The sequence below is a fragment of the Phocoena phocoena genome, chromosome 6, assembly GCF_963924675.1.
Source record: "Phocoena phocoena chromosome 6, mPhoPho1.1, whole genome shotgun sequence".
In the NCBI taxonomy this organism is placed as follows: Eukaryota; Metazoa; Chordata; class Mammalia; order Artiodactyla; family Phocoenidae; genus Phocoena; species Phocoena phocoena.
In genome coordinates, this window is record NC_089224.1 from 113,717,485 (window position 1) to 113,738,858 (window position 21,374).

The following is a 21,374-nucleotide window of genomic DNA, read 5'->3' on the forward strand; positions in this document are numbered from 1 at the left end:
GGGACCCGACCCAGGACCCTGGCCCAGATGCAGGGTTGACGGCTGCTCTCCCCCCACGATGGGGCAGGCGCCACTCACCCACCCCTGCTCTGGCCCCGCCAGCCTGCCTGGGCCCCCGGACCCTTCTCAACACCAGCTCCGAGCACCCCCCCCCTTCACCAGCTGGAGGCAGCGCAAGTGAGCCCTCCTGCCACCCGAGGTGGGGTCCTGCCCCTCGCCTTCTAAAGGTCTAAGTGGGGAGTTTAAGGGTCAGGGTGGGTCCACCCACCCGCTGGGGGTCTCAGTCAGGCTTCGGAACAAGCTGAGTCCCAGCTCCCGGGCCTCCCTCCCAGGGTGCTGGGGTGAAGATGCCCAGGGCTCCAGAAAGGGACAAGCAGGGATCAGGGTGGGCTGAGCCCCTGACCAGCTTGGGTCAGAGACTGGCACCGCCTTCGCTGTGACTGAAAGGTGATGGGATTCAGGCAGGGTCACTCCTCACAGGAAGCCAGAGCCTCCCCGATCCTTGGGGACGGGAGCAGCTGAGGGTCCAGACGTGAAAGCCAAGCGGCCTCCGTCCCACGCCCCCCAACGGGCCCTGCACGGGGAGCACAAAGGCCAGCACCTCGAAGGCAGAGGTGGTTCCTTTCCCAGGCACCCTCGCTGGTCCAGAAAGAGGCCTCTCCAATGGACCTCTGTGGGGCCCCTCAGACCAGCTTCACAGGCACAGGGAGTTGGGTCCCACGCCTGCCTCTTGGGGAGCAGACCAAGGACACAAGTCCCCATCTGTGGACCCCTCCCCTCCCTAGCCCCAGGGCCCGGTTATTTAGGGATCCCACAGGCCAGGAACATCATAGGAACAAACCCCCAGGCAGGGGTGGCTGCACTTTGAACAGAAGCAGCCCATCTGCCCAGTGAATCGCGTTAATTACACGAAATCTACACAAGTTTTGCTTCCTCCAGAAACACTGCTTTTCCTCTTTTAATATCCAGCCTCCCGCTCCCCCAGCGCCCCCCCCACAGCCTCGCTGGAATTAGAGCACAGCTGCAGCCCAAACCCCAAAGACAATGCCCAAGCGAGCGGCACCAGCTGCTGCAAAGGCCCCGTGCCCCGCGGCCTGGCACGACCCGGCCCTCAGTAAGCAAAGAAGTCGGGGAAGATGCTGTCTACCTCCTCCCGCAGGGCTGAGCTGGGGCAGCTCACGTCTGAGCTCCATGGCTCCAGGGGCCCGTCTGGGGGGTCCTGGGAGCTGGGCTCATGGTCATCCAGGAAGCTGGGCTCTGCCCTGTCCAGCACGCTGCTCCTGGCGGGGACCCGAAAAGGGGCACTGCTGCCTCTGCCCTCCAGGGATCCTGGAAGCAGACAGGACGTGTCAGCAGAACAGGCAGGTACCCCAGGGCACACAGAGCGGACTCGGTGTGCAGAAGGGGCCCCTCTGCCCATCTGTCCCACCCAATGAGGAAACCCTTTGCTCCTCCTTGACGTGGGAACAGAGGACCCCTGACCAGGTGGGTGGGCCCACTCCTGCTGGCCCTGCTTGGGACCCAGAACCAGGAAGGGGCTCCCCCCGCCCCATGAAGCCAAATCCTGCAGAGATGGGACTCATCGCACATCCAGACGCCTCTGTGGGGACGAGGTCTCGGGAGAAGGCTCTGAAACTGACTCGCAGCCACACACAAGCAACCCCGCTGCTATGCACTGGAGCGCACAGGTAACTCCCCACACACCACTTGTCATTCCCAAAACCACCAGCAGAGAAAAAAACAGGAGCTCAGAGACAGACACTGGGACCTTAGTGTCACACAGCAAGCTGCACCCCATCCCATCTCCCCAGCAGCCCCAGCTGCCCGCCCAGCCCGCAACAGGACCAACCCAGACCCCAAAGCCTGTCCCACGTTAGGGGAGAAGGTGGCCCAGGCCGAGCATCCCCCACTCACCCAGCCACCAGTCAGGACTGGCAGTCAGCAGAAAGGACGACCCATCTTCGACGTCATACCCCGACACAGACCTGGATGCAACAAGGACACCATCAGCCTGAGTCACCCCAGGTGGACCCCAGGCCTTGCACCTCGAGAGAAGAGCGTGGGCCCTGAAAGGCAGCTGTGGGTTCAGAGACAACGGGGTACACCCTCCCAGCCGGACCCTGAGCCCACCCTCCTGCCTGCCCCGAGCCAGCCCAGCCCGCTGCTGCTTCCTCTCCAGCCCCAGCAGCTCCCGGCCACGCCCCAGCTGGTAGAGCTCGCAAAACACAAACTCGCTTACTGTCAACCAAAACAGACGACCATTAAGGAGACAAGAGCGTTTCCAGAAACACATTAGAAAGCCACATACATGGCAGGGTCTGGCTGCTCCAGGACCGGACCAGCAGCCTGGGCCAGCAGCCTGGGCCATCCAGGCAGACACCGAGGATGTGAGGGGCAGAAACTTCCCGGGCAGTGGGTCCAGGCAGAGCTCGGGCAGGACTGGGAGAAGGCGTGTAGCGGGTCACGCACACACCACTGGGACACCCACCTGGCATCCAGCGTTATGGCCTTGTCAGTCCCTTGACCTGGGGACCCAGCCCGGCCCAAGCAGCTCTGAGACTCTTCGCTCACCAGCGGGGAGGGTGGCTGCCGCGACCACAGCATGGGCGGCCTCAGGGCCCTGGAGGGACTCAGGCCTGGAGACCGGAGGACCAGGCCGGGCGGCTCTGTGGGGGAAGCGAGGTGTGGATCAGCCTTCCCCACCTGGAGAGCAATCCTCCCCTGAAGACCTGAGTCCCTACCCACTGTGTCCTGTATAAAGAACCCGTGAATTTCAAGAGCAAAAAGCCGACAGGTAACCAGGAGCAAATAGATGACCAGAGGTGAAGCACCTGACACCTGGGGCCAGGGAGGCTTCCTGGTGCAGATGCCGACTCGGCCTCAGGTCAACCATGGGGGACTCGGACCTGGAAACCCTCACGCTACCACCAATTCCTCCATCTCCGTGATTCCTGACCAAGGACTCCACCCTCAGACCACCGTGCTGTGTGATCCCTGAACCCTCACACCCTGAGCTTGAGTCCCGACCTTCTTCGGGGGACCCAGCTCTGCTGCTGGCCCTGGCGACAGCAAGACCCCCTCCCCGCCTTGAGGAACACACCAGGGGAGGGGGAAGGCACAGTCTCGCCTCCCGTGGCACTCGCAGACTGGCAGCTGTGATCCAAGCAGTGACCAACCGCCGTGGCAGGCATCCAGCATGAGGGAAGCACAGTCATCACGCTGCCCTGGGGGCCTCGTCGGGGGCGGCACGACGGGAGGACAAGGGCCCACTCACGCTCACCAGGCAGGGCCGGCAGCCCACCCAGCACTGCGGCCGCCCCCACCGGGGCCTTACCGTCGTCCACATCCACAGCTGCACGGCTCGGGGAGGCCTGCTGCCTGAAGCACGCAAAGACAGAAGGAGAAACCTCTGAACAGTCTGCACACACCATGCCCGGGAGTCCCCTGGCCCCACAGGGACACTAACATGGTCACGCTGGACGTTCCCACGCCGGGGTCCGGGGCACCTGCTGGGGTCTGACTCGCCAGGGCCCGCTGCAAAACGTCCTTCTGCCACATGTGCCATGTCTCCTTCGAAGAAGCAAGAACCAAAAACGGAAATAAACACAAAAAACGCCACAGAGACCGTCAACCAGAAAACCCACAAAAAAAGCAGGCTGGGGTCCGTCACTGGCCACCCTGCCTAGGGTCCCAGAGGTCCTCCCTGAGTGCAGACCGTGTCCTCAAGACTGGGGCGTGGGGGCGGGATGGAGGCTGAAGGCCATGCCCACCCGGGGACCTCACAGCAATGGGCCTTTTACCCATACAACCTTGGCACCGTGGGCAAAAGTACAAGGAACATAAATGGAGAACAGAGCTTGTCCCCGGGGCTCCCGGAGGAGGTGCTGTGTACAAATGGAGGCGTGTCTGCAGAAACGCAGCAGCCCTGGCAGTGCGAGGCAGAGGGAAGCCAGGCAGCCGGGTGGTCAGAGCTGCCCGGGGCATAGGGGGGATGCCCATGGCTCCCCCCCAGAGGGCTGACAGGGCTGCCGCAGGACAACTCACAGCGTGCTTCTCCCAGCCGGGCACCAGGGCGCTGGCGAGCCGGAGGAACTGCACTGACATCTCCAAGACTGAAGCCATGTCTTCCCGCCGGCCATCGAACTGGGGCAGCAGGGCCCGCAGGCGCTCACAGCTCAAGGAGATCCGCTTCCTGCCTCCAGGGAAGTGACCACCGACCATGGGGCAGTCTGGCCTTGACCCGGAAAAAGCACCGCAGCCACCAGAACCCCCCGAGCCCTTTAGGGATCGTGTCAGCACACACACTGGCCCAGGGCCCTGGACCCCGGACCCCAAGCTGCAGGCTATCCAGGTATTTGCCGCGGGCTGTAGCCAAGCCTGCACCGTCACTGCCTGGGGATGTCGGTTGCAAATGCACAACCTCGAGGTGCCCAGGACTTCGGGTCAAATAAAGGGCTGCAACGGTGGCCCTTGGGACCCCCACTCGCAAAAGCATGTGTTATATTCACCTCGGGGATGTACTAAGCGTTCCTTTACCCGACAGACGGCACGAGCCTGTCCCAGCCACCTGAAACCAGCTCGCGTGCACAAACCTGACCCCCTCTGACCCCCACCCCCACTGCGCGGCCCCCACCTGCGCTGCCTCTCGCTGAGCACGTTCCGTGGGAGGCAGGAGACTGGACCCTTCGCCACCGCAGGGGCCTTGGCCTGGCCTGAGCCGTGGCAGAGATCCTCGCAGCGTAACTGGGTCCCAAGCAGGAAAGGGCCGCTGCTGAAAAAAGCCAAGAGCGCTGGGCTCTGTGATCCCAGAAAAGGCCCCCGGAGCCCCGAGGCGGTGATGGACATCTTGGGAGGCGGGCGCAGAACAAGGCCTGGGTCGCCCAGGAACACGGCCCTGCGCCCTACCTCTTGGCACCCCTCCCTCTTTCCCCTAAAGGGCCGGGGGTCGGGGTTCTGCCCCACGCAGGCCAAGCTGGGTGGGGACGGGGATTCGGTGCATTTGAATTGGATAGAAGCGCCAGGTCTGGACACCCCTAGCACCCCCAGGCAGGGGCGTTCCAGCTGACCCCCTCCGGCAACCCACCCCCACAATTCTCACCTGCACCCCTCGGAGCCGGGGGCTCCGGGAAGCCCAGCGTCTGACGCAAGACCCCTGAACGCCATAGGCACGCAGCTGGAGCTAGTGGAGAGACCAACAACGCGCCCGGGCCGCCACGTGCGCCCCGCCCTGCGCAGGCCCTCCTGCAGCCCCTCCCCGTCACGTGCACTCGGCCCACCCCCACGTGCTTCCCTCCCAGGCAGCACCTGGCCCGCCCCCCACGCGCGCCCCGCCCCCACGCGCCCCGCCTCCCTCACATGCGCTCTGCCCCGCCCCACGCCCGCGCGCAGTGAAGCTCCTCTCGCCGAGAAGTTGCCAGAAGGAAGCGGCGGCTGGGGTAGGTGGTCAGAGTAGGTGGGCTTCTTCCACCCCTTCCGGGTGGTCAGCCCAGCTCCCGCTCAGTGGAGTCTCCCCTCACCTACCCACCGTGGGCGCCCCCGGGTGCCAACCCCGAGCTGGGTGCTATCCTCCAGGGTCTCAGGACTCGGGGGGCCAAGTAGACGACGAATCTGTGGAGGGAGGGGCAGGAGGGTGTCCTCAGGGCGAGGTGGTTTTCAGGAGCGAGCTGGGCAGCGTCCCAAGCAGGAAAGAACGCGAGCCCAGGCGGTTCCCTGGGCTGGCACGTGGGTGAGGTGGGCAGGTAGGATCTGCTGTGTGGCAGGAGGAGTTGGACTTACCTGAGAGCAGAGGGGCCGGGGAGCTACAGGTGTGGGAGGAGAAGGTTTCAGGATCAGTGTGGTCCGCGGGGGACGTTGAGGCCCAGGTAGGGGAGCTAAGATGGGAGCGGGGAGGCTGGTCAGCCAAGATCTATGGGACTCCGGCTGGTTAAGGATGGGCAGAGGGGCCCCACCTGCCTCTGAGGGCCTTCAGGTCCGAGGTTCACTTGTGCCCGTCCCCCAAATGGCATCCTCTTGCAGGGGATGCTCTGCCTAAGCCAGTGCCACCGCCCACTCAGGAGCCAGGAGGCATGCAGATGCCTCCCAGCCTTGTCTCCGATCCCACGCACCCTCTCTGTGCCTTCCCTAGCACCCGAGCTTGCCTGAAGGCTGGCTGGCCTTCCTGCCTCTCCCACCCCTGCCCCCTGCCTGCCCCAGGCCCGGACCTTCATTCTCGGGGCTGAGCCCTGGCTCTGCCCTCACACAGGCCTTGGCTCCTGCTCTCCCTCCCCGCCCCCCACCTCCAGATGCAGACTCCCTCCACGAAGCCCCCGTCTCCAGCAGCTTCTGGGCAGGGGGCTCCCAAAACACCTCACTCGGCCCGCTTTTAGTGCACAGTGCGAGCGGTTCCAGGTCTGTGCACACCTCGCCGGGTCTCCAGGGGCCGTCCCAGTGCTGGACGTGAAGCCCACCGGGGCTTTGTTGGAGGAGTGATGGAAGGAAGGGAGGGAGGAAGGGGAAAGTGGAGACTGGTCCTTTTTCAGGGAGGTGGACCTTTAAGGGGAGGGGAGGGTACTAAAGCTCTATTTCAGTCAGGAGGACTTCAGAGCAGTGCTGTGGGCTGCTGTGGGCGTGGGGGGCGGTTGCTGGGCGAGTTCACAGAGAAGCGAGGCAAGAGGGAGCTGGGGCAGGTGTCACTGCGGTGGTCAAAGTGCGCCCCAGGTGCTGGGCCTGGGACGGAACCAGGTGGCAGAGCAGAGCCCCTGCCCCTGGGGAAGCAGGAAACCTGTCTCCAACCGAGGAGGGGCTCAGGGCTGCAGGTGGGCGTCCTGGGGTGGGGCTTTGGGCGGCGGGAGCACCCAGAGATGGGCGAAGTGCAGACGTGGGAGGTCCTGCCACTTGAGGGCCTGGGCCCACGTCTCCACTCTGTTCAGCTGAGTCCTGAAGGTGGCATGGGGGAGGGCCGGCCAGCCCAGGCTGGAGCCGCAGGTCGGATGCTGGGGGACTGGTGGGGGCAGTAACGTGTTGCACGTGGAGTCAGGCCATGCAGGAGAGGCGGCAGAACCCCAGGAGGCCGGGCCTGGGATAAAGGGAGGGCTGGGCGGGGGACAGAAGTCGCCTCGCGATCAAGGGTGATGCTGTGAGGATGGGTGGGCCGGAGGTCAGGTTGGGGAGCCAGGAGGCCAGGGCCCATGTGCTAGGTCCGCACTCCCGACAGAAGGGGGCGCTCCAGGGCCTCTGCTGTCCAGTCCTGCGCAACCCACAGCCTGGCTTCTGTGTTGAGTCCAGGGAAGGCTGGGGATGGCCGGTTCTGCCAGCGCGTACGGCCCGGCATTTACGGGAGGTGCGAGAAGCCCGGCTCCTTGCCCTGGGAGGGTCCGCAGTGCCCAAGAGAGGGCAGTGCCAGAGCAGACCCCACAGAGCATGTTGGCCTGGGTGTCCAGGGGCACAGTGGGGGGCTTTGGCGGAGAGATCCCATCTGCCGGGCTGCCTTGCTGGAGCAGGTGGGCTGGAAGCCAGGGCCTGGGGCTCTCTCCCCTTCCTGCTCCTGGCTGGGGAGGGATGGACACGCCATCGTTCTGGGGCTTGGCTCCTGCGTGGTAGAGTTTCCCTGAAGCTCTCAGGAATGTTACCGGGCTTGCCAGAGTTTCCCGTCACTGACAGCATGCCAGTCATCTCGTTGGCCAGCCAGCCAGAGGGCACCTCCAAGGGGCCCGCAAGGTGGACACACCCTGGCAGGAGTCCTGGGGGAGGGCAGAGACCTGCTGGGGGCCGGGGTGGGTGGCACTCTTGCAGCAGCATCCTTTCAGGAGGAAGTAGGGAAAGTGCCCAAGAGGTGAGACTGAGGATGAGTCTGGGGACAAGCTGCACTCCTTCTGCGGACTTGGGGGCAAGCCATGCCTTTGCCAAGTTCACACACACACACACACACACACACACACAGTATCTGTTCAGCTTGCTGTTTTCTGGAAGTAAACAGGGATGGGACTTGAGACTCCTGCAGATGTCAGGACCACGAAGTACATGCCGTGCACCCTCCAGATCAGCTGACCCAGCCCCGCCCTGACAGCCCCTGCACTGACCACCCTGCTGTGGGTGGCTGGGTTGGTGCCCCGGGCCGTGAGGTGAGATGAGCCGCGCGGGTGATGCTGGCTCAGCTCTCCCACCCCCGCCTGACGCCGCAGTCCCTCGCCCTTCTTTGGGAGACGCCTCCCTTCCCTGTCTATTCCTCTGTGTTTCCGCCACGCTTATGGTTCACTGAGGGTCAGGCCAGCACTGGGGACAGAATAGAGCGTTCTACCTGCGGGGGCGGGGAGCAGTTGAGCCAGGGTGGCAGTGTGAGCGTGTGGGGCCCTCCAGCGGATCCCCCCGCTTCCTGGATGCCTTCCTTTGGGTCGTGGGGTTGCAGCAGGCTGCGGGCCCTCCTCTGCCTGTTTGCCAGGTGCTCCGTGTGGGGCTGCGGCGAGAGCAGAGCAGGGCGGCCGCGCGCGGCAGAGGTGCCGGCAGCGGCAGGTGGCAGCGTGCGATCACTCCTGCCTCCAGGGGTCCGACCTCCCTTCCTTCTCCGGGCCCAGCGGCCTCCCAGGTGTGCCGCGAGGACGGACAGACGGGGTCTGGGTGCAGGTCTCTGCGGGAGTGACAGGTGCCGTGGGGGGATGGGGGCGGGGCAGGTGCTGATCGGCCGCCCCTCCCAGCGGCTCAGAGCGAGGGCAGGATCGAGCAGCGCAGGCGCCATCGCCGATGCTCGCGCTTTAAACAGGAAGCGCCCAGAGGCCCCCAGCCCTCTCGGAGCCCCTCCCACCACGCACCCCTGCCCCTGGGGGCGCTCTTAGGGTTTTCTAGCCTTTAAAAAGCCTCTGTCCGGTTTCCCGGGATTACGGGGGCGCCGAGCGTCGCGATGGAGATGGGTACCCGGGGTGGGATGCGGGCGGTCCCCCACACCGTCCCCAGCCTGGTTCCCGACGCGGCCGGCAGGGAGCGCTCCAGCACAGGCGCCGGAACCGACCCTGGAACAGGCTCTTTTTTCCCACCCCCACCGTAACCAGAGAAAAGTGTTTCAGGGCAAAGCGGGGGAAGAAGTCGCCAATCGCTCCCGACTCGTTTGCTCCTCCGCTCCGAGTCGCAGCCGCCGCCAGCCCAATGCCGCTCCCGGACGGGGCGCACAGCCCGGGGGGTGTTTACAGGGGGGCGCGCGGCGGGGGCCACACCAACCGGACCTTCGTGTTCGACGACGGCCGATGCGCCGCCAGGTACGGTCTGCAGTGCCCTCCCCCACGTGGAGGGACCCCGGACGGGGCTCGTGCCACCCCAGGGCCCCTCATCCTCAAATCCCCACTTCCCAGGACTACCTGCTCCCCAGGACCCCGGAGCGTGGGGAGCGTGGGGAACAGGGGTGCCCTTCAGGACCCGGTCGCAGTGAGGCGAGTCCTTACTCAGATGACCAGCAGGTGGCCAGAGTGTGGCCATTCTTACCTGCGGGGCTGTGAGCATCTCCCAGGCACCACGAGGCGCAGACCCTGCGGGCAGGAAGCTGGAGTGCCTGGCATGCCAGAGGGGTCAGGTGCTGTGCTGGCCTCCCAGCTCCCTCTCTGGTCAAGCCTGGGGGAGGAGCCAGTGGGGGTGGCAGCGCTGTACCCAGTGAGGCACAGGGGCCAGGTTTCCCCAGGTAGAAGTGGGTTTTCAAGGGCAGCTCCTCCTAAGAAGAGCCTTGTTTGGGGTGTGGGGTACAGGTGGGCTGTCAGATGAAGGGCAGGAGTCCTGGGTTCTAGTTGCTTGGTGATTTTCAGCTGCTCACGTGTCTTTCAGGGTCCTTGCTTATTCATCTGTGTGAGGAGAGAATTAACTGACAGGGGCTTCCAGGTGGCCTGGGAGCCGACCTTCCCTGTGCAGTGTCCCACGATGCCACGAAGCTCCTGCCTGTCCAGGTGACTGGCACAGAGGGCACCGTGCCGGTGGGCGTCCCAGGAAGGGCAGAGTGGTGACAATCCCGATGCGGATTTGCCCCAGGGCCCTGTCCTCGGGGCGCTCTCCCCACCCCACCAGCCCCAGAGGACAGGCACACACGTCTGCCCCTCACCCTGCGCCAGGAGCCAGACTCCAGGTCACCCACAGCCGCTGCCCTGTGTGTGACCCTCCCTGACTGGGCAGAACCTTGGACTCTGGGTCCCGCTCGGTCAGCTGTTCTAAGGCCGGAGAAGGGGTGGATGCCGGGGTTCAAGGCCAGGTGCTCCGGCTGTTTCCTTGTGGGACTTGGCTTCCCAGCTAGCCAAGTGAGTGGTGGAGCGAATGGTCTTTAAGGGCCGTTCCTGGTGAGGGACCAGGACCGGAAGGGGAAGCTTCCAGCCACACGTCAAGGGTCAGGGTGGTCCCTCTGCAGGGACAGCGCAGGCCTGGCACCCGTGGGATCCTGGGGGCACAGCTTTGGGTGAGAGGCAGGGGCCCCGAGAGCAGGCTGTGCAGGTGGTATCCTTGGGAAGTGGAGTTCACCCCGTGAGATGGGCACAGCCTGGACCTCCCTCGGGCTGTCCTGAGGGATCAACCAGGTGGCGTCTGTCAGGCACAGAATAAGTGACCAGAGAGCGGTCTTGTGACGTGGTCCGGATGCCCCTCTGCCCATCTCCCTGCTCGGACAGGTGTCACCCATCTTTCTGGCGACCCGTGTCCAGTTCCCCTGCCCTACTTGACTGCCTGCTGCAGGCGAGGTAGGGGCTCGGTCCCCCAGACGGCTCTGCGTCCGCAGGGACAGCGCTCCTCTCCCCTGGTCGGAGCTGACCTCTGACCCTGCAGTGATTTGCCGTCATGCTTCAGACACGTGTGGAGTGGCTGCCAGGGCCAAGGGTATGTCAGGCAGGCTGGGTAGGGACCCACCCCCCCCCGCGACCAGGAAGGTCAAGCGGGGTAGAGATCCCCACCCCCTGCCCAGAGCAGGGGAGACTGGCTGAGAGGGGACCCTGGCTGGGGTGGGGTGGGGCAGCGGAGGCCAAGGCTGGCAGCTCAGGGATGTGGGCTTTAGCTCGGAGAGGGAAGACCCCGTGTAGGTGGGTGAGGATCCAGGTTGGTGGAGCTCGAGGGGTGGATTCCTGCACCAGGCTTCACAGCAGAGTCAGCCCTGGAAACCAGAGTCCTAGCTTTGCACCACTGGAACCTCCTGGTCCCCCAACAGCCCTGCCTACCCAGGGCCAGCATGGGACCCTCTGGGCCCCAACGGTGGAAGGCGCAGATCTAGGGCTGGCATCCCGCCAGGGTGCATGTCTGGCTGGAGGTCACGGCCAGCCCTCCCGGCCCATATTAGGGAGCGGTGCCTGCGGGGCAGCAGGAAGTGGCCCAGGCTCCGTGGGAAAAGGTTCCCAAGGCCCGAGGTACAGGCCAGTCTTGTCCGGCAGGAGGGGCAGCTTCCTGGTCTGGGGGCCAGAGGGAACTTGGGGGTCTGCCTTCGGCCCGGGGTGGCTACGGCCACAGCTCGGGAGGACAGAGGTGAGTGAGCAGGGGATGGGGTGGGGTACCCGCTCGGAGCTCGGCTTGTGTCCAGCGCGGGTCCGTGGGTGTCATCTGTGCGCTCACGCGGGCTCCGTCCACCGTTCACACGGGTGTCCCAGCCTGTCCATGTGTCTGACTAACCCCGAGTTACCTGGCACGACCCTGCTTCGGCAGGGGTCGTGCTTTGTTAGAGGGTTTCGTGACTGAATCATGAACTCTGCCCTGAGGCTTCTCCTTCCGTCCCGAGGATGTGGGGATTTGCAAGCTGTGCCCGGGTGTGTGGAGCCCCTGGGTGGAGCCCCGAGATGGGTGCTGGCCCAGGGGCAGCGCCTGATGACACGGGCGGTTTTAAAGGAGTCGTGGGAACTCTGTGGGCTGTGTGTGCGGATGGGCCACCCATGTTCACCAAAACCTCTTCCTCCTACGGTGCTCGGGGATGGGGAGGCCTGGCCCGTAGCCGAGGCCCGTACTAGACGCTGGCAAGTTTAAACCATTTGCAGAGGACGAGGCAGGGTCAGTAGGCCAGCTCCGGGCTGGGGTTCCTGGAAAGGCCTTTCCCAAGAGGTCTGCTCTGCGATTTAGACTTCCCACAGGGGGTATGTTCCGGGGTCCCTTGTGCAGTCTCTCTGGCTGTGGCCAGCTTGTCCTGCATGGGGCAGTGAGCCCTGGAGGCCACCCTGCAGTGCCAGCCTTGCGGGCCTGGGATGCTGCCCTGCACGTTGACGATGACGTAACCAGAAACGCCCCTCCTGCCCATAGGACAGCCTCCCGCCCCTGGGGGAGGCCCCACGTGGGCCTTCAGCCATCTTCACAGAGACCCTGGATGTTGGGCCAGAGGCCGCTGCGGGATACCTCTCGGCAGGTGTCTGATCTTGGGAAGAGCTCAAAGTCTTAAATCAGGGACGGAGGCCCCAGGTGCCAGGCGAGTGCGGAATTTCACCCCATCTGGCAGACATGGGGGCCCCTAGGGTGTTGGGAGAGCTGACCCTGGAGGTCCTGGCAGATGTCACAGGACAAAGGACAGGGAAGCCAGCCGGGGAGTTGGATTCTCCAGGACGTGAGGCTCTAAGGAGAGGGACCTGCTGGGTGTGAGGTGTGGACAGGGTGTCCCCACCTGGGCCTCAGCTTCCAGGCAAGGCCCAGAGCGCCCCGGCAGGCCGTGCCAGCCCTTGGAGCCTGGTGGCTGAGTAGGGACACAGTGGTGCCCCAGTCCCACGGCCGTGGGAGTGGGGCACACAGGGCAGCCTTCCGCCTCAGCCTCCCGCAGCTCGGCCCAGGCCTCCCCCGGCACCTCCCAGTGGCCACCACGCACCCAGCCAGGGGGCGGGCACCCAGGGGGTGAGTGCTGGGTCTGCCATCTGGACGTGGGCTCGCTGCCCGGCACTGAGGGACCCGGGCACACTGCGTCCCCCGTGGGGGCGTGCAGCATGGGCTCTCCCCAGAGGTAGATCCAAGCCCAGGTGAGCGGCCGGTAGGGTGGGAACTGCAATCCCCGTGGCTTCTGCCTCCCCTGTGTCCAGGGGGCGGGCCCACGGCTTGGGGAAGGCCAGGGGTGGTGATGGCGCCCCCGTGGCCACACCCAAGGCCCCGTGGCCACACGGCTACCAGGCCCCTCCTCGCTGTCCTCTGGGCTGGCTTTGTGCCGGGGGTTAGCTGCTATGAAGTGTCCGTTTCGATAGCTCTCCAGCTTGAATCTGGCTCAACGACGATGTGTTCTGAGCTTCCCCTCCGGGATCTGATGCAGCTCGGAGACGGCGGCGAGCAGCCGTCCACGGCATTGACTCAAAGGCTCCTCCCCTAGGGAGAGGGTGGTCCTTCCCCAGTCGTGCACCCCCGCCAGCTCTAGGCAGCTTGAGCAGCTCTAGCTTTTTTATTATGGTGGGTGTCACGGTCAGCAGAGGGATTCGGCGGTTTTCTGCTTCCCCGGGCACCCAGCCCAGCGCTCGACTGACTGCTCCCCGACCCTGGTGGTGCTGTGACGTCTGCAGGGCTCCCCTGCGGGGCACTGGGCAGGGATGTGTGCGCATGTGCGGGCAGACACGTGTGTGCACGGTGCATACATACATCCACGCCTGTGTGCACGCAGGCGCACAGGTCCATGCGTACCCACGCATGCGCGCACACAGGCGCACACAGGTCCATGCGCACCCACGCATGCGCGCACACGTGCACACATCCCCCGTGCCTCTGTCAGTCATAGGTCTCCAGTTTCCTTGGAAATTTTGAACCGAGTGTGAGCTACTGAAGAATGCATCTGAGGAGGGGGAGCCTGTCTTTGAGCCCGAAGGGGGTGTCCCTCAGTCCTACTCCGGGTTGGCTTGAGCATCGCAAGCAATCTGGACTCCTTTATAAAGGAGCCTTGGGGGGAGAAGGGACATTTCCCCAGGATGTCATATGCCCTTCCTCCCCAGAGACCGGCCCGTGGCTGGGCCCAGGACAAGGACTGGGGCTGCGGCTGCAGCCTGGTGATGCGTGGGGAGAGGAAGGTCGTCATGGCGCTTCTCACGTCCAGTAACTCAAGCCTTGCTCAGTACGTCTCCTGGGGTAGCAGCAAGGTTGAGGCACAGCCCTTAGCTCACCGTTCACCGCCCCCACGCCCGCCGAGCTGTCACCGTGCGGTGGGGACATCCCGCACACCTGGTATGAGCCAGGCAGCTAGAGAAAGCCCCATCTCACTGGGGTCCCCTCCGAGCAGATTGTTTAGTTTTTAACCTAAATGGGATCCTTTGAGAGGGCTGTTCTTTTGTGGGGACGTGTCCACTCGGGTCACTGGGACCTGCGTGTTCACAGCGCGGCATGTCCTGCAGAGCGGACGTCCGGGCCATCTGCAGGGTCATCGTGAAGCTAGGGTCTGTGCCCAGCGTCCTAGGCACAGAGGAGGGTGTCCCAGCTGGAGTCTCGGGGTCAGAGAGTCCCCCCCCCTCCCCGCCATCATGGTACTTGCTGGGCTGTCTCTCTAGCGGCCGGGGAGGCAGCAGGTCCTTCACATGTGTGTCAGTTGACTTTTTTGTTCTGTTTTCTCTTCTTTGAGCTGCTCTTTGTTCGTCATTTGCCTCCTCCTGCTTGTCTGTCTTTCCTGCGTGACTTGCAGGCATCCTTGCACCGACCTGATTTCTCTCCCTGTTCTTCCCTTTCATCAGCGTGTCTTTAAACAAAAGAGTCTTGTTCCCACGTGGAAGCATTGATACGTCTCTCCTGCTGAACAAGAAGCCTCTGGACCCCACGCATCTTTGCCCTGCGTTCTCTTCCAGGCTCCTCCTCGTCTGGGGGCTGTGAGCTGGGGTCTTTCCTTAGCTGACGGAAGGCCCGTGGCCGGATGGCATAGCCACGGAGAGTACCTGAGCTCCGGCACTGGCCCTGCCCAGGCAGCTGAGTTACTTCAGTTCTGTGGCGTCTGTTTCCCCGTCAGCAAACTGGGGGGACGCCATTCCCACCACACAGGATGTTGCGAGCATCCCGTGAGAGGCCCTGAGGATGGGTTGGGCTGCTCTCATTCCAGCGGCAACACTGAATTACTGATGTCCCTCCCGAGGCCTCCTTTCTCTCCTGAATTCCCCTGCTCTGCATTCTCTCTCATACCAAGCCCTGGAGATCCCGTTGCTGGAGCTGTAAATTAGCCCTGGCAGCTGGCAAGGCCCGTCCCTTCTCTGTTTTGCTCTTACACCTGTCCTGGCAGGTCTTACGTGTTTATCCTTCCGCGTGAATCTCGGAAACAGGTTCTGAGAAGATGAGTGAGTGTGTGCATTGGCGGGAGCCGATCAGCTTTGCCCCTTCCTCTGGAGGAGGGTTGCTGAGCTCTGGGAGCACGGCCCCCTCCTGCCGTCGGTGAGAGCGCCGGAGAGCGGTGGGCCGTTGCTCTGAGTGGTCCTGGAGGCCGGTGGCAAGTGGGGCCCCGGTTCCTGAGTTTGCACGGCTGCCGTGAGCAGGCCCTCCCTCCCGTGATGCTGCCACCGCCTTGTCGCTCCTGCCTTGGGTTTGTGTGACCCCGTTAGATGCTCTCGTTTGTTCTAATAGGTTTCAACTGATTTTCTTGGGTTTTCTTGGCAAACGGTGATGCCTGCTGCAGACAATGAGAACCCCATCTCTTCCTTTTCTTACTCTTTGCTTCGTCTCAGTGGGAGCCGAGGACACCCATCGTGGTGGGCAGACTCTTGTGTTCCCAACTGGAGCGGGAATGCCTCCAAGATTCCACCATTGCCTGGATTTTTTTTGGTTGCTGTTAATCAAATTAGGAACGTCTCCCCCTATATCTAATGTATTAATGGGTTTGGGGGATCTTAACAAATCTTTTTTCTGTATCTACTCACAAGATCGTGTGGATTTTCTCCTTTAATTTCTTTTTTTAAAAATAAATTTATTGGGCTTCCCTGGTGGTGCAGTGGTTGAGAGTCCGCCTGCTGATGCAGGGGACACGGGTTCGTGCCCCGGTCTGGGAAGATCCCACATGCCGCAGAGCGGCTGGGCCCGTGAGCCATGGCCGCTGAGCCTGCGCGTCCGGAGCCTGTGCTCCGCAATGGGAGAGGCCACAACAGTGAGAGGCCCGCGTACAGCAAAAAAAAAAATAAAAAATAAAAAAAATAAATTTATTTATTTATTTTTGGCTGCATTGGGTCTTCGTTGCTATGTGTGGGCTTTCTCTAGTGGCGGCGAGCAGGGGCTACTCTTTGTTGCGGTGCGCGGGCTTCTCGTTGCGGTGGCTTCTCTTGTTGCGGAACATGGGCTCTAGGCGCGCGGGCTTCAGTAGTTGTGGCTCGCGGGATCTAGAGCGCAGGCTCAGTAGCTGTGGCTCACGGGCTTAGTTGCTCCGCGGCACGTGGGATCTTCCCGGACCAGGGATCGAACCCGTGTCCCCTGAATTGGCAGACGGATCCTTAACCACTGCGCCACCAGGGAAGCCCTCCTTTAGTTTCTTTGCATAGTGAAGTATATTGCCCTCTTTTTTAGAGAAATCCTATTTGGTATTGCTGGTGCGGTGGTGTTATGTGCTACCGCATTCCATTTAGTAACAGTTTACTTAGGATTTTTGCGCCTAGAGTATTAAGGGAGATTGTCTCACGTATACATTGGTGTTGTCTGCACCCTATTTGGGTGATGGGATTAGAAGAATAAGCAAAGTCGCTTCTGTTTCTGAGCTTTGGAGTGGTCTGACTGAGGTGGCAGAACTTGGGCAACTACTGGGGCCAGGGGCCTTTGGCCGGAGAAGCAGGTTTTTGACCACTTTACCCTCCTCAGTTTTGCTTGACTCCTTGACCACCAAGGGGGCGGATTTGGGAGGGAAGGGAAGCAGGAGTCCTGGCCCTCAGAGGGGTTCCCCTTGGCCGCCTGTAGGCAGTGCCGCTGCTGGTAAACAGGACGGCCCCGTATCAGGTGCACCTGGCTTCCCCACGCCCCACTTTGTGGGCCTCTTCCTAGGCTGTGAGCCCAGAGGTCCTCACCTCCCGTCGGAGGGACGGGGAGTCCTGGCTGCACGCGGGGTTCTGAGGATTCTGTGCTACATGCTGCATTCACAGTCCCTGGCACACGGCTGGCACCGGGTGCCGGGGCCCTGGCTCTCCCTCCCCTGAGCCCGGAGGGTCAGGGCGCGCGAGCACATGTGCACCAAACTGGGAGATGACTTCCCGCCGTGTGTGCCGGGTGTTGGTTTCCCTTCTCCTCCTTAGCCTCCCTCGTTGGATCCCGTAGGTCGGCATTCCGAGTCTAAGCCCCCCAGAGGGGCCTCCGGCCACACTGGGGAGACCGTGATGGGGAGCTGGCCATCCCAGGAACCTGACGCTTGGGGTCGGACCCTTTGTCCCCTGGAATTTGGCCAAACTGCTAGCTCACCAGCCCCAAATTAAAAACTGACGTGGATTACGCGGCCGTGTGCTAGATACCACACTGCACACCTCAGCCTTGCTGTCTCCTTACATCTTTACAGTCACCTGCTAAAGGGAGAAGGCGTCAGATATTCATTTACAGATGAGGGAACTGAGGCTCAGGGAGGTGAAGTGACTTTCATGGGGCCACCCAGCATGGACTAATGGGGCAGGACCGAGCCCGCTCAGTCGTCAGGACCCTTGGTGGCTCCCTGGGCCTGCGGGTTTATGCCAGCGGGCCCTGAGAGTCCCCACGGCCTTGCCGGGGAGGGGGCTGCTCTGCCCTGGCTCGGCAGGGTGTTGGTGAGTCGTACAGATGAAGTTCCATGCCTTGTCCTGAGGGCAAGCTAGGGCCGGGGAGATGGACGCCTTCTTTATGCCACCGAAGCACTGAGTTCTCATTGAAATCGGCCGTTCTTCCATGTGGCCAGCACACAGGACAGAAAGGATAATGGGCGTGGTTTGGGGGTCCCAGACTTCCTCCCGGCCCCTCTGGGCCCGCAGGGAAGAGCGAGTGGGGAGGGGAGACGAGGAGGCAGAGGGGGGGCCTTGCTTTTGCCCCACCTGGACCATCTCAGCTCCGAGGGGGATGGGACCCCCCACACTCCTGCATGCCCAAGAGCTCTCAGCGACACAAGCCTTTGGGCTTGGAGAGAGGCCTCAGCCAGCCCCCTCGTTCAGCCACCTCCCTCCTACAAGTGGCACCATTCCAGGAGACCTGGGGCCCTGGTTCTTGGCCAGCACAACAAACACTCAGGTTCATGTGGGCTTTCGGCTCCGCTGGTGCAGCGAGGCAGGATGCCAGGAGGCCTGTGGGGTATCTGCTCTGCACCCTGTGCTCACTCCAGTGTCCGGTATCCCAGCAGCACCGTCAGGGAAGAAGGGCAGCATCCCCCGTCACCCTCCCCAGGCCACAGCGTGTGGGCAGGGGCCTGGCCTTCTGACTCCTCGTGCACTTCCCACCCCCGCTGTGTCCCCCTGAAGCAAACAGCGGCCCTGGGTTCCGAGCGCTTCCACGGGCCCTGCCGTGTCCGGGCCTTGAGGCCAGGAGAGAAAACCCAAAGCAGGTCAGAGTGGGGAGGGGGTCAGAGGCAGCCACGCCCGGGGAGCTGCAGCCTCTTGGGGTTCTGCCATTGAAAGGGGCTTTTGGCAAGAAAGGGGCAAAAGCAAGAAGATGCAGCCCCCAACCTCAGCCCGTGTGGCTCCCCCACCTGCGTGCCCCTACCCACGGCCCCACCAGCTTGTGACTAAGGGAAAACATGCAGCCACGCTGATGCAATTAGGAAATGTTGTTTCTCAAATGCTGCCAGATCCTCGGGGTTGACCCCGAGACCCGGGAGGACAGCACGCAGGCATGTTGGGCCCACGTGGCCTCTCGCAGCCTCGGCCTGGGACGGTCCTTGAGCAGCTCCCGATGGCCGTGGGATGGGGGGCTGACACCTGCCTGCTGCTCGTCTGGGGGGTCGGGAGGCATGGGCCAGGCCCTCGGTGGGGGCCCAGGGAATGTGCCTGCCCTTCCCAGGTTGGGGAGGGAGAGGAGGGGTCCACAGTGCCCACCCGCCCGCGTGGACCTCGTGCTCCAGGTGAGTGGCCCTGGCCTCCCAGCCTCTCGTACAGCCTGCCCGTGGTTTTTCAGCGTGGGAGCGAGTGTGGTCAGCAGACCCCTGCACCTGCCCAGAGGCTGAGCTGGGCTCCTCCGTCGTCCTCCTGTCCCTTGGGGGGACGGGCTTGACAGTGGGGAGAACCCACCTCCCCCCAACCCCAGCTCATCTGCCCTGCCTCCTGTGGTGACTGAGAAGGGGCCCAGGAGGCCATTCCCGGGTCCACGACTAAAGGGTCACAGCTGATGTGCTGCTCCCCCGACCCCGGGGTCTTGGCTCTTAGAAGAGCGAGTGAGGGCTCAGCCCAGCGGGCAGAGGCTGCAGGGAGATATTATAACTCCTGCCTCCCCACCAGTGTCCCACCGGGCGCTGAGGGGCAGCACCTAGGGTTGGCCTTGGGCTGGACTCAACCTGGAAGGTCAGGTGGTTGCCAGAGGGCCGGGAGTCCCCGGGGTCTGACCTGACTCCCACTTGCGCTGGTGGCCCGGCCCCGGCCCTGCCCACCTGCACCATGGAAATGAGAATCCCCACTAGTTAACTAGTTACCGGTATGCAGCTGCCCCGCTGCGTCCGGCACCACTGCGTTGTGACTCCAGGGGTAGCTAGCGAGCCTCTGACTTGGAGGGCAGAGAGGGCCTGTTGTGATGTCCAGACGGCCCTGGGGGCTGCTGCCCTGGACGCTGGGAACTGGGAGCCTCGGTGCGTGAGGGTGACTGTAGCCAGAGCTCACCTGGGTGTGGGAATGGGGGCAGGAAAGGGGAAGGAGCCCCGGAAGACGAATGTCGGTGCCCCAGGAGGCTGCAGACCGCCAGGGACCCTCCCAGTTTACCGGGTGTGACCCCTGCTCTACCACTGCCAGGTGGTTGGGACAGGGGTCTCTGTGGCCTCAGAATCCTGGTGACACTGGGCAAAGGGATCCCGCCCTCCCCTGCTGACACCCCCTCGCAGGCTCTGATCCGAGCTGAGCTGCTTGGTCCAGGGAGGCCGCAGATGAGGGCCTCTTCGTCAGCCGCCTGGTCACTTCCCCCGAGCCCAGCAGCCTGAGGGTCTGGAAGGGGGTCTTTGATGGGGAGCTAGGTGTCCTGGACCCTGAGGAAGGCTGCGCAGCCGGCTTTGGCAAAGTCTGCGTGGGGGGAGCCGGGAGGGCTTCCACGGCCCCCGCGGCATCGGGGGTGGTGTGAGCGCCTGCCCCTGCCATCGGCAGTGGTGGACCTCCCCAACGCCCTGGAGGTGCTTTGTTCGGAGTGGGCCGCGCAGCCCGGCAGCAGCTGTGGGCGCAGCGGCGGGGCTGTGCTGGGCGGCCAGGCGCGTGGGGGGCGGGGCGCGCGGGCCGGGGGTTGGGGGGCCCGGGGGCGGCGGGGCGGGCGGGCGGGGGCTGTGCTGGCCGGGGGCCGCTCTGCGCGGCGAGCGCGGGCGCAGGCTGAGGGGGCGCTGGCGTGTGCCCGCAGGCAGCCCGGCGCCGGGGACGGCGGCCGCGGGGACGGCGCGCTCCTGGACACCGTCAGCCTCAAGATGAGCGACCTGGACTCGGAGCTCGTGCCCTTGCCACCGCGGTACCGCTTCCGGGACCTGCTGCTGGGCGACCAGTCCTTCCAGAACGACGACAGGTAGGGCGGGGGGTCGGCGCGCGGAGTTGTCCGTGGTGCTGAAGGCCGCCGCTGCGCCCGCGCTGCCTGGGGCCCGCGCCCTTCAACTTTCCCGGGTTTCCGGGACCCGGAGAAGTTGGGGGGTGGGGAGGGTGGGAAGCATTTTCCCGGGAGGAGCCTGGACGATGGGACGGGAGGCTCTGTGCTGGGGAGTCCCAGAGACCAGTCCGCGGGCCAGCCTCTCCGGCTCTGCCCACAGGCCCCCAGTCCCTCTGGCAGCTCTGCTGATTTGGGGCACAAGCCAGGGCCGGAAGCGCCACGTGGCGAAGCCCCGCAGGCTGGCTGAGGGCTGGCGTCCTCCAGACGCTGGCTGTGGTCATTTATTATTAATTAAGGGAGCTGATGTTGTGGTCACTTACCAGGGATGACAGCGTGCCCCCACCTCGGACTCTCCTGGGGGCACAAAGCAAAATGAACTTGAGTCTTTCGGCAAAGGACCAGCAAAATGAGCCCTTGGAAATAATTCATGTGCTGAGGAGGCTGGCAGGAAGCTGGGAGAAATGTTGCTTTTCTCTGCCCTTTCCCCAAATAGCTGTCTCAGTAAACACCCAGCACCATAGCTCCATCAGCCTCGGGGGAAGTTCTTTATGCGTGCAGGGACTCACGCTGGAGCCTGTGGGACTTCGGACCAGAACCACTTCCCTTGCAGTGTGTTGGGGGAGGGGCCCCGGTATCTGCGGGTCTCCTTCCCCACCAAGCCCTGAACTGGGCTCGTGAATCTGCAGTCGTCCCAACAGTGCAGTTATTCGAGTTAGCACGTAAAGTCCGTGAGGTTGGAATTCGTCAGGCTCTGAGAATAATCCACTGCTGAAGCTGTAGCT

At 63.6% G+C, this 21,374-nt stretch overlaps 2 protein-coding genes across 2 annotated transcripts in view; one reads left to right on the forward strand and one right to left on the reverse strand.

The window, feature by feature from the left end:
* Positions 1–1,111: 1,111 nt before the first annotated feature.
* Positions 1,112–7,650, reverse strand: SOHLH1 (spermatogenesis and oogenesis specific basic helix-loop-helix 1). The gene is made up of 12 exons (XM_065879976.1): positions 7,608–7,650; positions 5,776–5,798; positions 5,525–5,607; positions 4,634–4,771; positions 4,046–4,192; positions 3,467–3,589; positions 3,281–3,378; positions 2,489–2,666; positions 2,309–2,439; positions 2,139–2,238; positions 1,915–1,985; positions 1,112–1,329 (listed from the first exon to the last, which is right to left on the reverse strand). The coding sequence occupies exons 1-12, from the start codon at positions 7,648–7,650 to the stop codon at positions 1,112–1,114; spliced, it is 1,353 nt and encodes a 450-aa protein (XP_065736048.1).
* A 1,464-nt stretch (positions 7,651–9,114) lies between these two features.
* The window catches only part of KCNT1 (potassium sodium-activated channel subfamily T member 1), a 67,179-nt gene continuing 54,919 nt past the window's right edge, over positions 9,115–21,374 (forward strand). The window contains exons 1-2 of the mRNA XM_065879977.1: positions 9,115–9,224; positions 20,356–20,514. Coding sequence (XP_065736049.1) covers positions 9,115–9,224; positions 20,356–20,514 — 269 coding nt within the window. The remainder of the gene's footprint in view (positions 9,225–20,355; positions 20,515–21,374) is intronic.